Genomic DNA, 15,273 nt, shown 5'->3' with positions numbered 1-15,273 from the left:
GTATCAGAAGACGCCTGTGTGAAGCTAATTTATTTGCAAGAATCCCCTGCAAAGTCCCTCTGTTAAATAAACAACATGTGCAGAAGAGGTTACAGTTTGCCAAAGAACACATCAACTGGCCTAAAGAGAAATGGAGGAATATTTTGTGGACTGATGAGAGTAAAATTGTTCTTTTTGGGTCCAAGGGCTGCAGACAGTTTGTGAGACGACCCCCAAACTCTGAATTCAAGCCACAGTTCACAGTTCACAGTTGCATGGTGGTGCAAGCATCATGAAATGGGCATGTTTCTCCTACTATGGTGTTGGGCCTATATATCACATACCAGGTATCATGGATCAGTTTGGATATGTCAAAATACTTGAAGAGGGGGAGGTGATGGTCTAGTGCAGGGGTGGGCAATCATGTGCCATAAAGGGCCGAGACACTGCAGGTTTTCCATGCAACCAATCGCCTCAGCAGGTGATTTCATTAAAGATCAGGTGTTTCAGCAGGTGATTTCATTGACAACCAGGTGTTTATGTTCAGAGCAGAAGCTCATCAGCAACCCACCTGCTGAGGTGATGGGTTACACGGAAAACCTGCAGTGTCTCGGCCCTCGACGCCCACCCCTGGTCTAGTGGTTAAGGTGTTGGGCTTGAGACCTGGGTTCAAAATCCCCGCCTGACTGGAAAATCACTAAGGGCCCTAAGGCAAGGTCTTTAATCCCCTATTGCTCCCGGTGTGTAGTGAGCGCCTTGTATGGCAGCACCCTGACATCGGGGTGAATGTGAGGCATTATTGTAAAGCGCTTTGAGCATCTGATGCAGATGGAAAAGCGCTATATAAATGCAGTCCATTTACCATAAATGCAGTCCATAAGAGTTCATGTTACCTTATGCTGAAGAGGACATGCCCTTGAAATGGGTGTTTCAAATAGACAATGACCCCAAGCACATGAGAAAACGAGCAAAATCTTGGTTCCAAACCAACAAAACTAATGCCTTGCAGATGTGAAGAAATCATGAAAAACTGTGGTTATACAACTAAATACTAGTTTAGTGATTCACAGGATTGCTAAAAAAGCAGTTTGAACATAATAGTTTTGAGTTTGTAGCGTCAACAGCAGATGCTACTATTATTGTGAACACCCCCTTTTCTACTTTTTTTTTTACTAATAGCCCAATTTCATAGCCTTAAGAGTGTGCATATCATGAATGCTTGGTCTTGTTGGATTTGTGAGAATCTACTGAATCTACTGGTACCTTGTTTCCCATCTAACAATAAGAAATATACCGTACTCAAAACCTGGATTAATCTTTTTAGTCACATAGCTCTACTATTATTCTGAACACTACTGTATTTATATGATTCCTTTTGTGTAGTCATTTCTTAAAAGGTGTCATATCATTTTTTTTAACAAGCTAATATTGATCAGCAGTGTCTTAAAAAGAAATATTAATGTTTGCAGGCAAACCAATAAATCACCTCCATATCTATTGAGATAGACAGACAGACAGAGACAGACAGACAGACAGACAGACATAGATAGATAGATAGACAGACAGCCAATTTTGGAGAGCTTCCTGCTCGGTTGAACGAGATGCTCCACACTGGAAGGATGTTGGTTTTACAGCAGAGTGGCTGCTTTTACCACCCGATCATCTCCACGCTAATTACAAATCAGAAATATAAATCACTGTTTAAACCAATGACACTGTAAAAAAAAATTAAAGGACGTGCAGCAGCCAGATTCAGCCAAAGACATTCATGCAGTTCTTCATGTCTGTCTCAGTAATTTAGCTTTTACCAACAGAACGGAGAGCACTGACACTCACCACAATGTTGAAACTTCTTTCTTTTGCATTTCCTGACAGTCACTATGAAAATGATCAGGTTTATTGTGATTTTCCCCTTATATCAGAAAAGTAGGAAACTAAAAAGGCTTTGGAGCTCTGTTTCCAGCCAAAGTGTAAGAATTTTCAAGAAATCCCTTACGAAACAATCAATACAGAATCTCATTCCAAATACAGTCAGAAACCAAATGTTTGAAGCTGAATAAATAACCCGTCAGGTGAAAAGTTAACGTTTGTACACCATGAAAACATACTCAAGTCTCAATTGATTTTTGTGTGAAAATACAGAGCAAATAACATGACTTACAATGCTCTTAGAATGTTATTTGTTTGGCAATCACTCTAACCCCCCCCCCCCCCCCCCCCCCCCCCAGCTGGATGGAGCGGGACAATGCAGATGAAGTATTTTGTCCAAGAACACAGACAAACCCAGGTTTAGATATTGGCAACTGATATCCTTATTCCACCGAGCTACATGCTGTGAAAAAGAAAGAAATCTGGGCAAATTTTAATGACATAAAATGTGTGAAACTGAAGAGTTGTTGCTTTGGTGCTGATAGAACAGCAGTGATGGACCCCACACACACGCAGCCAAGACTGCCATCACCATCTGGACTGTACATGACAACTCTGGTTTAAAACAAGACGTAGAAATGTAACAAGAACGAGACTAAAGTCATCTTAAAGCTCAGTCGTGGATGCTGGTGAGGTGTGTGACTGTGGGCTGGAGAGGCAAACACCCGGTTTAAGGGTCACAGCGTGCACTGTACAGTACTAAACTCAAGCTGGTAACACATAAAAACGGTAGAATAAAGCTCTGTGATAACAAGAGCTTGTCCATGTTTATACAGATGGTGTTAATGTTTTAGCAATAGATTACATTTTTCAGGAATTTATGGTTGGCAATGAGAAATTTTTTTGGAAAGGCGAAAGTCCATCTTTTGATTTACTGGTCAGGCCACATTTTCAGACATTGATGAGGATTTTGTTATTTTACAGTTTATGCTTGACTGTTAGACAAATAATGAGGCTGAGCTGACAGAGACTGTTGGTTTTAATGTGAGTAATTATAGTCAAATAGGGCACACGGTGGAGGAATTACATCACAGTGTGTGTGTGTGTGTGTGTGTGTGTGAGAGAGTGAGTGAGTGAGTGAGTGAGTGAGTGAGTGAGTGAGTGAGAGAGAGAGAGAGAGAGAGAGATGCCCCAGTTTTCAGGGACCAAAGGTAATTGGAATATTGTCTGAGCTGTGTCACGGTCAGTTGTGTGTTGTCTCCTTATTATTTCATTCACAAGTCATCATATAAAACTTTTGGAAGTGAATTCAAGTGTTACAAACTGTGTCATTCATTACATCAGTCATTAAGAAATAGCACATTTGTGTGTGGCACATTTGTCAAGAACAGGCTGTCCTATAAACCAACTGTTTCAAAGGTTTTCTCGGGAACCATCCTGATTCTCTAACTCCTGGGTGTTGCCATGTTGGACGTATGTAACTTTGTCTATGTCCCAGCCAATCCATAAATGTAAAGAGGTGCAGTGTGGACAAGACCCTACATGTCCTAACAAGCTAACCTTGGGTCAGGTGTTTTATTAAGGCATATTGTTATGGACTGGGTGGAGGTGTTGCAGACCAAACGGTCCACCTCTAAAAATCGGTCCCCCTGCCTCCACTGTGCATACATCATTTTGGATCTCAGCAGCTCGTCTGAGACAGAGTCTCTTCACCCAAAGTGATCAAATGGATTAATGAGATTATTAACCACCAGATGACAAGGTAAAACCTTGTAAATCATTCTAAAGTCAGAAACAAGGCTGTTTCAAGTTCTGCTGTTATCAAGGCGATAACAGGTAACACTTTGAAATGACCGACACGCAGTGAATGTATCAGCTAGCAGCTCGTGTAGCCGCGGTGCTCTGATCGCTTCCTCTGTCTTTTCGGATGAAATAATGCTGAATTTATGTGGAAATGATTGCTGTACAAAAGCTTCAGATATCTGTTGCTGGAGGCAGTTTAAAGCAGAAACAAGGTGATAATCGATGAACCGCGGCTGATGACGCATGCACAGTGAAGGCAGGACGGACCAATTTTTAGGGGGGACCGTTCGGTCGGCGACACCAGTACTCATAAAATGTGGCTTATGTGTGGGAATTAAAAATGATGAGCGGCCTGTCGCCTGAGTAACTGCTGAGTAACAGTGGAGCTAAAGTCATCAAGTTACCAATACCTGCCAACAGTGCAAACATACAAATTAAAAATTTTATTCAGTGGAAATACTGGACCAGACTTCTTAGGCTGTCACTTAGGATATACAAATATTAAGAATCACCTTGTATTTTTGTCTTAATGCAGAGCTCAAAGTCACTCATGATGCGTGCTATGCAGTCATTGCACCCTGACAAAAGAACAGTCCAGGGACATCATTAAAAGCCCAGAATTACCATGACGTTCACGCCCTTGATGAGTGCATGTAAAATTCTAACCATAACTGTTAAAGAGGCCCAAAAGCCCCCCATTGGTCACAATGCATATTAAAGTAAGACAAAAAAAGAAACTCAAATACAAAATGGAACAGACGGTGCCAAAACGCCTGCATGTTTTGTGATGCTCACGCACTCGCTCCAATAATGAATCCATCGGAAAAAAGCTAATCCATAAACATTAGAAGATTTTAAGGTATAATTAGTCCAGTAAATTCTCTTAAAGGTGCTCATAAAAACTACTACTACTAATAATAAAAACAATAATAGTAACAATAATTAAGAGTATTATTAAAATTATTGTGGCTAGCCTCAAGTGGAGGAGTTTAAGTATCTCGGGGTCTTGTTCACGAGTGAGGGACTGATGGAGCGTGAGATCGACAGACAGATCTGTGCAGCGTCTGCAGTGATGCGGTCGCTGAATCGGACCGTCGTGGTGAAAAGAGAGATGAGCAGGGGGACAAAGCTCTCGATTTACCGATCAATCTACATTCCAATCCTCAACTATGGTCATGAGATTTGGCTCATGGCCGAAAGAACGAGATCGCGAGTGCAGACGGCCAAGGTGGGTTTCCTCCGCAGGGTGGCTGGGCGCTCCCTTACAGATAGGGTGAGGAGCTCGGTCACTCGGGAGGAGCTCGGAGTCGAGCTGCTGCTCCTCCATGTGGAAAGGAGCCAGCTGAGGTGGGCATCTTTTCCGGATGCCCCCTGGACGCCTCACTGGAGAGGTGTTCCGGGCACATCCCATTGGGAGGAGGCCCCGCGGAAGACCCATGACACGCTGGAGGGACTACGTCTCTCGGCTGGCTTGGGAACGCCTCGGGGTTCCCCCGGAGGAGCTGGGGGAGGTGTGTGTGGATCGGGACGTCTGGGCAGCTTTGCTTGAGCTGCTGCCCCCGCGACCCGATTCTGGATAAAGCAGAAGAAAATGGATGGATGATGGATGAATGGGTTTTGATCAATTATTCCGAATATTTTACCGAGCCTTACATTTTGTAGCTGGCCCGATCATCGCTCAGAGTCACGCTGCTCTCAAAATAAAAATGCTTCGTCTGTGACAAGCTGTTATTGTTGTGAAGGTTTGCAAAGAAACAGTTAGGTTGAAAGATCGACATAACAAACGTATCCCACACGTCAGGAACTATTCAGATAAAATATATCTCATATACAATATAGAGCTTGCAGTCGATCTGCAACAAGGCTAGTTTTAAAAGACAGTTAAAGTTAAGTTTATTCAGTCAGCTAAGGGAAGAGGATCACGCCACATTTTTATTTATTTTTTATTTTTTAATGTGATTTCTGGTCCAAAAGACTATAGCTTATCTTCTAGTCCATTATTTTCTTTATTTTCCATTAGTCTCTCTACTTCTATGCTGTGATCAAAGTGGCATGAATGTGTTCATTTTTAGGAAGCGTGCCACTAGAGTGAGAAAGAACAAGCACAATCCTCCACAACTCCTCCACAACACAATATGGTGATATTTCCTAATCACTCCACTTTGAAACAATCAGTCACAACACTCTCAATGTTAAAGCTGTACGGCCTTTCAGATTTCACAAAACTGACAAAATTTAATATCTACTGAAATCCAAGCCTTATAATGTAGGTTTATTTTGAAACAGGTTGCAAAATTACAGCTCATGTTAATGAAAAGAGCATATTTATCTGGGGGAATTCCATAGAAAATGTTTTCTTTTCCTTTATAGCATGTGTGTGCACATGTGATGTTTTGAAATTACCTGAGAGTTGACACCCTTGTTTGATGCTCATGCACACTAACATCTGTAAGATATCTTGTAAATCACTTCAGCGGTGTTATGCGGCTTCAAAAACAGCTTTTTTAGATTTAGAAGAGTTTATTTCGATTTATACAGAAATAAGCTTTTTCATAGTGTTTTCCTTCGTGTTGGTTTATTTAGTTCAAGCGAGCAGCCAGCTGATGTCACATTGCCTTTCTTTATTCCGATTGTCACTCACTGTGTTCTTCCCAGCACCCCTTGTGCAGATCGAGGGAAGCCTCCATATGATCTATGACATCGCTATCAAATGTAGGTCATGGCATCTAATAACTTGAATTTCTCCCCTTCAGGGGTCGAAACTCTAAATTGATACCAGACAGCGCAAGTTTTTATCATATTGGTGTTATCATATTTTATATCATATTTCTCTTTATTTAAATGCTAAGGAATAAAATTGTAATGATGCCAAAAAAAAATCTTTTTATGACTTGAAGCTGAAGAAACCCAAAGGCCGTACAGCTTTAATGCAAGACAAATGTCCAATTTCACATGCAAAACAGAATTCACAAAAAAGATGCCCTAAAATCATCTGATCATTCTTCAGGTCATTATTCCCCACCATAAAGGAGCTTTCAGTCCCATGGAGTGGTTTTTAGTTTAGTTAAAGTGTACATGAACATCAAGTCATTCTAAAACAAGTCATGCTGGAGAAAGTGAGAATCAAAGGGCTTTGTTTTGAACTTGAATGAGAACACCTGCAAATATAATTTGGTTTTTCTTTCATATGACTCTGTGACCCCTCATACTTGCATTTTATGCAATATTTCAGATTATTTCATGCATCAATTTCATTTTAGGAACTGACAGAATGGTGGGTCACTGAACATGATTTTGTTGTTAATTTCTTCTTGCTTATACCTCTACAAACACAATATATTAATGTAAGCAACCACACGTAAACACGAGGAGAAAAGAAGCAGACAGTCGTTTTTTGGCAGTTCCGCCAATCGGCCCGTTTTGTTGTGGTCAACCTTTGCCCTCTCCCTGTCTCTCCTTTTGTGTGTTGTTTGTCTGTTTTCCCACCAGGTGGCATGCTGAAGAGCCAAGGAACACCTGTGATTCATCTGCTCCTGATTCTGAGTGGGTTACTTAAACCCCGGCTTTGAGCTCAGTCTTTGCCAGAATCTCGTCTCACAGCACCTTGTTCCTGATCGCTCCTGAGTCTGAGGTGAGAACCTTCTGAAAGATTTCCCTGAGACACCCTCAGTGTGAATTATGAGCTTTCCACAGCTTGTCTCCAAAATAACCTGGCCCCTCTATTTCCCGTAATAGAGTACTCTGATCTTTGGTGTTTCCAGAAGCCTTCCTGTGCAGCTTCCATGCCACAGTGTCTACTGGCTTCCACGTCACTACCTGCAAACAACCACGCCACTTTAGGAACGCTCAGCTGTGCCGCTGTTGACCCGCAGCCTGCCTCAGAGCGAGCCTCTCTGCTCCTGTCAGCTAAGTTCCTGTTTGTCTATGAATTCTAGAGATTCCGCTCTCACTCAGCTCCTGTCTGCAACTTCATCTGTTTATTCCAAGAACTGTATGAACTGTGAGCAGAAATACTAAGAACTTCCAAGTCATTCCTGAAGCCGAGTTCCAGCTATATTGAACTGCGTCATAAGATGTGCTGCTGCTTAATTGCACTGCTAACCTCTGAACATTCCTGAACTGTGAACAATCCTGAGCTGAGCCTCCGCGCTAACTCTAAATGTTCTGTTGTTAAGACTTCCAGTGTTACGAGTGCAATTGACTCACTATTGTCTCTTCAGAACCTTCGTCCGTCCTTGCCTCTGTTTGCAGCCACCTGGCTCCAGTTCCTGTCCTGTCCTGTCCGGCCCTGGATTCTAACCAGTTCTCCATCTGAAATTGGTTCCATTTGCACTGCAGCTCCTGACTTTCCACCGCTTGGAGCAGGCCATGCCTTCACTCTGCAGGCTCCCTTACCAGCTACAGCATTATTTCCTTTGTTGCACATTACTGTAAATAAATCTCCTTTTGTTCTCGTCATTGCTCTCAGCATTTGAGTCCATTGTGTGACCGGCCCGGTCCCATCCAGAACTCTAACCATAACACGTTTGGCCGTGTTTTTGAGTTATGTATTTTATGTGGGGTTTTTCATCTGTCATTATTTTATCTTCTTTTGTGTGGGTGTGTCTACTCATGTCTGTCTTGTGTCCCCTGTCTGTGCCGCCTGTGGTTGGGTGCATCTCCCGATGTCCAGCGTGTGCACCTGTGATGGCGGGTGTCATTCCGTTTCCCTCCTCTGGTGTGTGGATGTGAGTGTGCGTCTGCCGTTTGACCCCCCTGCGTCCTGTGTGTGTGTGTGTGATCTCTGCCCCTCACCTCTGGGTTTATGATTTTTCCATTTCTTGATTGCATGTCTTGTCTTGTTTTCTGCTGCACTCACGTCGTAGTCGTTATTTATTGTTGTGTTGTTGTTTCTCTTATAATGGTTATGTTTTGGAACTTTGTTGCACCTTTGATTGTCCGTTATTTTGTGATCACTGTTCCTGTCCATTTAGTTCTGTCACTCGTATGCCACTTAATTTCCCACATGCGTTTTTTTTTTTTTTCCTGCTTTCATTTGTTCCGCACCTGTCTCATCAGTGGTTTTGGTATTGAAGCTCACCTGTTCTTTTGTCACGTTGGCGGTTCATTGTGATTCACTGTCATGGTCTCTGTTGGTGATTATGGTAATGGCCTTTCTGCTCGCCTGCTCTGTGCTTTGTCTATGAGTATCCCTCTGTTACTTGGACAATCCCTGTGCACGTCTGCTACTTCCTGGGTTTAGTCTATTAGTTCCCTCAGATGTTCTTCAGACTTTTTTGCCTCCCCTGTGTTTTGGACTCTCTTTTTGATCACCTTTGTCTACATTTACACTGTTGTACTATATTTTCAAGTGGCTCAGTTAATAAATCACTGAGTTTTGCTCATCGTCCCTTGAGTTGTTTATGTCTGCATATTTGGGTTCAACAGTACATCAAACCTTAACACCGTTTGATATCTACCTGTCAGAAGAGCAGCCTTCTCCCTCTGTGGGCCGGGGTGAGTTTGGTACATGTCACTTCGTTCCCTCTGAGGTTCCAGATGTGTTTGGTAGAACTCCTGGCTGTCCCTGTGGGGCTGAGACAGGTCCAGGTGTTCCAGGTCAGAGTCCAGCTCCCTGGCTCTCCTCTCCAGCTCTGTGAGGCTGAGCTCCGAAGCTGCGGAGGACGGCGGGTGGGACCCCCCGAAGCCGACCGGAGGCCGGAGGAGAGGCCAACGCTGCAAGGAGCCTGAAAGGGAATCTGAATCTCCTCCTGCTGTCCCTCCTTTATCGCAGCCCTCGTCCCACAATGTATTCATCATATCGAGCACAGCATCCCAGCTTTCCATCTCTGCTGGCTCTCCAAACGGTCCTCCTCCCCCTTCATCCTCATCTTCTTCCATCTCCACTTTCACTACTTCTTCCTCATCCCCTTTCCCGTGCCTCTCTTGCGTTCCATCCTCTCTCTCTATGTCACTATCCTCAACGTTTTCATACTTAATTTCCACAATCTCCTTTTTCACCTCTTCTGTTCTGTTTCCACCTTCATGGATCTGCTCTTCAGGTCTTCTCTTTTCTTTTTCTGGTTCAGTTTTTTCTATCAGCTGTTCCATCATAACCTTGTCTCCTTCGATACCCACTTTTTCATCCTTTCTGTGTCTCTCCTGATTGCTTTCTTTCTCTCTCTTCTGTTCTTTCCATTTATTATCTTCCCTCACAGTGGTCTCCTTCTGCTCTCCTTTGTTCTCACTGCCTCTAGCTCTCCTGGATTCATCCTGATCCCTGCAGACCCTCCAGTGCTCTAGGTTCTGCTCCCTCAGAGAAGCCCTGCCCACCACATTGACATGTCCTGGTTCTACATGTGATGGTTCTTTGAATGAGCATCGCCCCACAATGCCTGCAGCATTTATCACATTTGAGAGCTGGTTTTCTGAGACGTGGCCTGAACGTGCCTGAAGGTGGGCATGTGGTCGCCTCTTCTCCAGTGCTGAGAGAACAGATGGGAGTGGGGGGAGGATGGGAAGGTTGTGTAGAGCACCACCCTGACGAACAGTCCTCTTTCTGACTATGATTCTGCGAGGCCAAGTCGACTCAGTGCCCTCAGCATGAGGTGATTCAAGGCCGACAAGACCTCGGCTCAGTCGAGGACTTAGCACACCCGGTCGGAGCCCAGTGGCTGTGCCAGGTCGAGTTCTGGAGGTGGACTTTGATGTTTTGGACTTATGGGCTCTGGAAGCTTTAACCACATGACTGGACTCACTTTTATCAATGTCCACGTGCTTTTTGTGATCTTTCTGAGTAGGAGCAGTTTCAGATATATTTTCAGCCCGGTCACTGATCTGAACCTCAACTGCAATACTGGGACTTTTCTGGCCTTCATCCATAACTTCAGTCTCAGTTGTGATCTTAGTATCTGCATCATTACCAGCTCCAAGGTACAGTTTTGCATCAGGCATAAACATAGTATCAATTTTTAATTCTGATACAGCTTCAGGTTCTACCCTCGACTCAACAGCTGGAACAACCTTGTTGTTGCATTTACTTTGATCCTCCTCATCTACTCCTGGGCTCTTTTCCCTTAAATCATCATGACTGGAACGAGCTCTATTCGCAACACCTGCCTCAATCTCCACCTTCATCTCCTGACCAGATCCAGCTCCAGCTTTATCACCAGGCACAGACCTGTTCTCAGCATCAGTCAGAATTGAAGGTTGAGCCTGAACAATGGGTTCTAGCTTAGACCTGCCTCTTCCACTTATATCTCCACCTTTTGCCAGTTCTCTAGGCCCATCCTTACTCACAGCAGGAGCCCCATTTTCTGTTTCCACCCCAGACTGCACCTTACCTTCAAGATCCCTTCCACTTGATCTTGTTGTCACCTGTGACCCCGTTTTTGTTGTCATCTTTTTAACACTAACCCGTGCCCCGTTGTCGTATTTACTCCAAGGTTCAGCTTCGCTTTCATTGTGTATTCCAGACCTGGTTTTTGTCTCTGGCATAGTCCCTGGCCCAGCTTCAGTCACTGACCTTGTTCCACCACCAGCTTTACTATCAATTAACATTAATCCCGCTGACCCGTTGTCATATTTAAAAACCATAACTCCACCTAAATTCTCAGGGCCAACTTTTGAACCAGGTCTATTCCTACCCACGGCACCAGTGCCCATTCTGGGAGCTGCATTTGTAGAGGGTGAAGGAGATGGCTGAGGAATCAATAAGGGTGCTGTGTCTAGAACCTGGTCAGAATCTAAAAACACAGAGTCTCTATCTGAATGCAGAGGAACTGCTCGGCCATAGCCAAAGGTACCAAATGTAGTTTCCCTCCTCTCTCTTTCTCTTGCTCTCTCCCTTTCCAGCCTCCCCCTCTCCCTCTCTCTTTCCCACTCTCGCTGTGCCCATCCTCTCTCCATCTCTCTCTCTCTTTCTCTCTCCCACTCCTTCTCTCTCTCACTCCGACCCCATCCTCGATCCCTGATGTCCTGTTCAAGATCATGAGCAGACAGCTGGGCAAGTGGTGACTGATATCGGGAACGTCTGAGCTCATGGGGTGGGGACAGCCTGAGGCTCTGGGTTTGGGAGTAATGTCTTGGCTGGATTACATGTGGAGGCGAACATCTCAAACTCTGAGTCTGACTGGGTCGAGGTTTGGCAGGGGAGAAAAAGACTGGAGTGCGATATCCAGAGGACGAAGGTGAGTTGGAGAATGGGGAAATCAAGGGGGAGTTAATAGAGGACTGGCCCCCAGGGGGAGGGTAGTGACCTGGGTTCAGATATGAGTCTCCTCTGTCCATCATATCGCTTGTGGAAAGCTCAAGACACTCAAGCTGCTTTGGAGGTGTCAAGACTTTCCAGGAGTGTCGGCTGTCTCTGCTCTTTGTGCTGTCTCCATGGTGATGGTGGTGATGATGGTATTTTTTAGATGAGGAGGAAGATACTCCTGGTGCTGAAAATGAGGAAACTGAGGGAGAAACTGATCTGGTAAATCGTCCTGGTGAATGACACATGTTTCCATCAATATCTTCAGCCCCAAGTTTTAGAGAGTCATAGATGGCCCTTTCATCCAAGCGGCGCACGAATGAGGGGTTAGGCGTTAAAGAACGAGGCTGAGAATCAAAAAAGTCAGTGGGAGACCTGCTGACCCTCAGGGAACCACTTGCAGAGTAGCTATAGCTCCCTCCATCTCCACCTTCTCGCCGCATAGAGTCTCCAGGGTGATGATGATGATGATGATGATGACTATCAATCTGCTGATTGATGCACATCGTATCATAGATGGACCGCTGGGGTATGTAGCCATCTCCGTAGCCTCCCTCCACTCCCCCATCCCGCCCTCCCAATGCCCCATCCCCAGCTCCATGTTTCTCCAGGCAGCAGGAGCTCTTCCTGAAACATCCAGGACGGCTAAGAGGCTTGCCCATAATTGGCTGGATGGCTGAGGGTGGGAGGGGCTGGGGGGAGGCACGGATGAAATTTGAGGAGTGAATTGTGAATTGGTTAATAGTTATATGTATGAAAATTGTTGCATGCAAAACTTATTTGAGAACATGCAACATCAGTCAGATGTGAATAATTCATGGTGAGATACAAAGTTGAAACCCCCCAAAAATTCAAGTTTCTGCTTCTTCTGCGCTGGAAAACTACAGCGGCATAATCCCTGTTTTAGTGAAGAGTCAAGACATTCTTATGACAGATGCATTGTGTTGTTGAAAGGGCAAAAAAAAAAAAAAAAAAGCATTGCCAAAATCTCCATTTTCAAGTCCAAGAGCTGGTGCTTTGAGGAATATTCCAAATGGATTTAGGTCAACATTCAGAAATAAGATGATAAAAGTCCAGTTTCTAGTTAACTGTTAGAAGCTTCTCTTCTTGGTACAACTGCATTTGTATTTATTCTGCTTGATTACTGTTCTGGCTGCGTTCTGAGTCAATTATGTCTTTATCCAGCAGAGCGTTAGTCAATCAAACAGCCTGATAGAAGGCAGAGTACAGTAGATGGAGGGCTGGAGCCAGCTGAGGCTTGTCTTCTCATTCTGCTTCCATTAACATCCTCAGTCTGTGTGAGGACAGGCACAAAAGAGAAACACTTAAATATACAGTCAACAGGTGCACACAACATCCAACAAATATCTCGGTGGATCTGCACATCTCCGCATCCACTGCACTACCGTACACTATCTAACAAAAAAAGAAGATATATTAGATTATGTCAGGTTCAACCCCACGTTTGAAATCTAGCTGTCGGTGAGACAGATTTAACTGTTCCATTTTACAAAGAAAGTCGTGATTTTTGGCTAAAGGCCCCAAAAACTAATTGAAGCTTTGCAACACATGGTACTGGAACAAATGTGACAGCATTCATCAGTACTATATGTTTATGCGGTTTACGGTGCGTGCATTGTACATGTACGTCGCACTGACTATATATTCATTACTACTTATCTTTTTTGTGAAAAATAGTGGCTACAGTATTGCTTGCTGTTAACATTCCCACAGAAATTGTGCTATGTGGCACTCAGCCTTTTAATATCACAGTATGCTATATATTTTTTGACCGGTAGATGCCAGTAGTCTCAAGTAAGCTGTTAAATGAAGGTTTAAGTCATGAAGCTTTTGATGAAGCAGTTGGTTGAGAGTCAGCTGGCACTGGTAAGTGCACAAGTCTCAGTTTTCTTTTTGACAGGTTTCCTTTTACCAAATGGTGTTACGCAGCTATTGCTCTTTATCTTTTTCTGAAGAAAAGCCACACTTTCAGCTGCCTAATGCAGGCATGACATTGCCCAAGAGTGAAATGTGTTAATGTAACTTACATATGTTAGTATGCCGATGTTACAACACATACTCAACAGCTCTTGACAAAAAGAAACATTGTACAGCGCTTTTCATTGATTTGTCAAAAGCTTTTGATTCTGTAAATCATGTTTTACTCAAAGAGAGATTGATCAATATTGGACTGTCAAAAAAGGCAGCTGGATGGATCTGTAATTATCTCACTGACAGGTCCCACTGTGTTAAATCAGATAATATTTGTTCTAATATTCTTTCATTAACTAAAGGAGTGCCCCAAGGCTCTGTTTTGGGGGCACTCTGATTTACTGTCTATGTGAACAATGTTGGCTAGGATCTTGTGGGCACCAACTACCATTTTACGCTGATGATATGGTTATCTATAGTTTTGAAAAAACTCTTAGTGCTAGTGTTTTTACATTACAAAATGCTTTCAATATAGTTCAAAACATGTTTCTACAACTGGATTTTTCTTTAAACGCAAATAAGAGCAAGTTGATGCTATTTTCAAAAACAAAGAGCAATCTGTAGATACATCCTCCAATTGTCACTCTTCAAGGGACAGAAATCGAAAGAGTTAAATCTTTTAAATATTTAGGTATTTTAATTCAAATCAAATCAATTTTATTTATATAGTGCCAAACCACAACAAACAGTTGCCCCAAGGCACTTTATATTGCAAGGCAAAGCCATACAATAATTACGGAAAAATCCCAACGGTCAAAACAACCCTCTGTGAGCAAGCACTTGGCGACAGTGGGAAGGAAAAACTCCCTTTTAACAGGAAGAAACCTCCAGCAGAACCAGGCTCAGGGAGGGGCAGTCTTCTGCTGGGATTGGTTGGGGATGAGGGAGAGAACCAGGAAAAAGACATGCTGTGGAGGGGAGCAGAGATCAATCACTAATGATTAAATGCAGAGTGGTGCATACAGAGCAAAAAGAGAAAGAAACACTCAGTGCATCATGGGAACCCCCCAGCAGTCTAAGTCTATAGCAGCATAACTAAGGGATGGTTCAGGGTCACCTGATCCAGCCCTAACTATAAGCTTTAGCAAAAAGGAAAGTTTTAAGCCTAATCTTAAAAGTAGAGAGGGTGTCTGTCTCCCTGATCCGAATTGGGAGCTGGTTCCACAGGAGAGGAACCTGAAAGCTGAAGGCTCTGCCTCCCATTCTACTCTTACAAACCCTAGGAACTACAAGTAAGCCTGCAGTCTGAGAGCGAAGCGCTCTTTTGGGGTGATATGGTACTATGAGGTCCCTAAGATAAGATGGGACCTGATTATTCAAAACCTTATAAGTAAGAAGAAGAATTTTAAATTCTATTCTAGAATTAACAGGAAGCCAATGAAGAGAGGCCAATATGG

General features: G+C 43.6%; 1 protein-coding gene across 1 annotated transcript in view; it reads right to left on the bottom strand.

The window, feature by feature from the left end:
• The window catches only part of LOC117532050, a 51,628-nt gene that overhangs the window by 23,584 nt on the left and 12,771 nt on the right, over positions 1 to 15,273 (bottom strand). The window contains exon 3 of the mRNA XM_034195281.1: positions 9,111 to 13,178. Coding sequence (XP_034051172.1) covers positions 9,111 to 12,546 — 3,436 coding nt within the window. The 5' untranslated portion in view covers positions 12,547 to 13,178. The remainder of the gene's footprint in view (positions 1 to 9,110; positions 13,179 to 15,273) is intronic.

Source organism: Thalassophryne amazonica, chromosome 19 (genome assembly GCF_902500255.1).
Source record: "Thalassophryne amazonica chromosome 19, fThaAma1.1, whole genome shotgun sequence".
Lineage (NCBI taxonomy): Eukaryota > Metazoa > Chordata > Actinopteri > Batrachoidiformes > Batrachoididae > Thalassophryne > Thalassophryne amazonica.
Note: the sequence above shows the minus strand (reverse complement) of the source record. Positions and strands in the feature narration are given on the sequence as shown.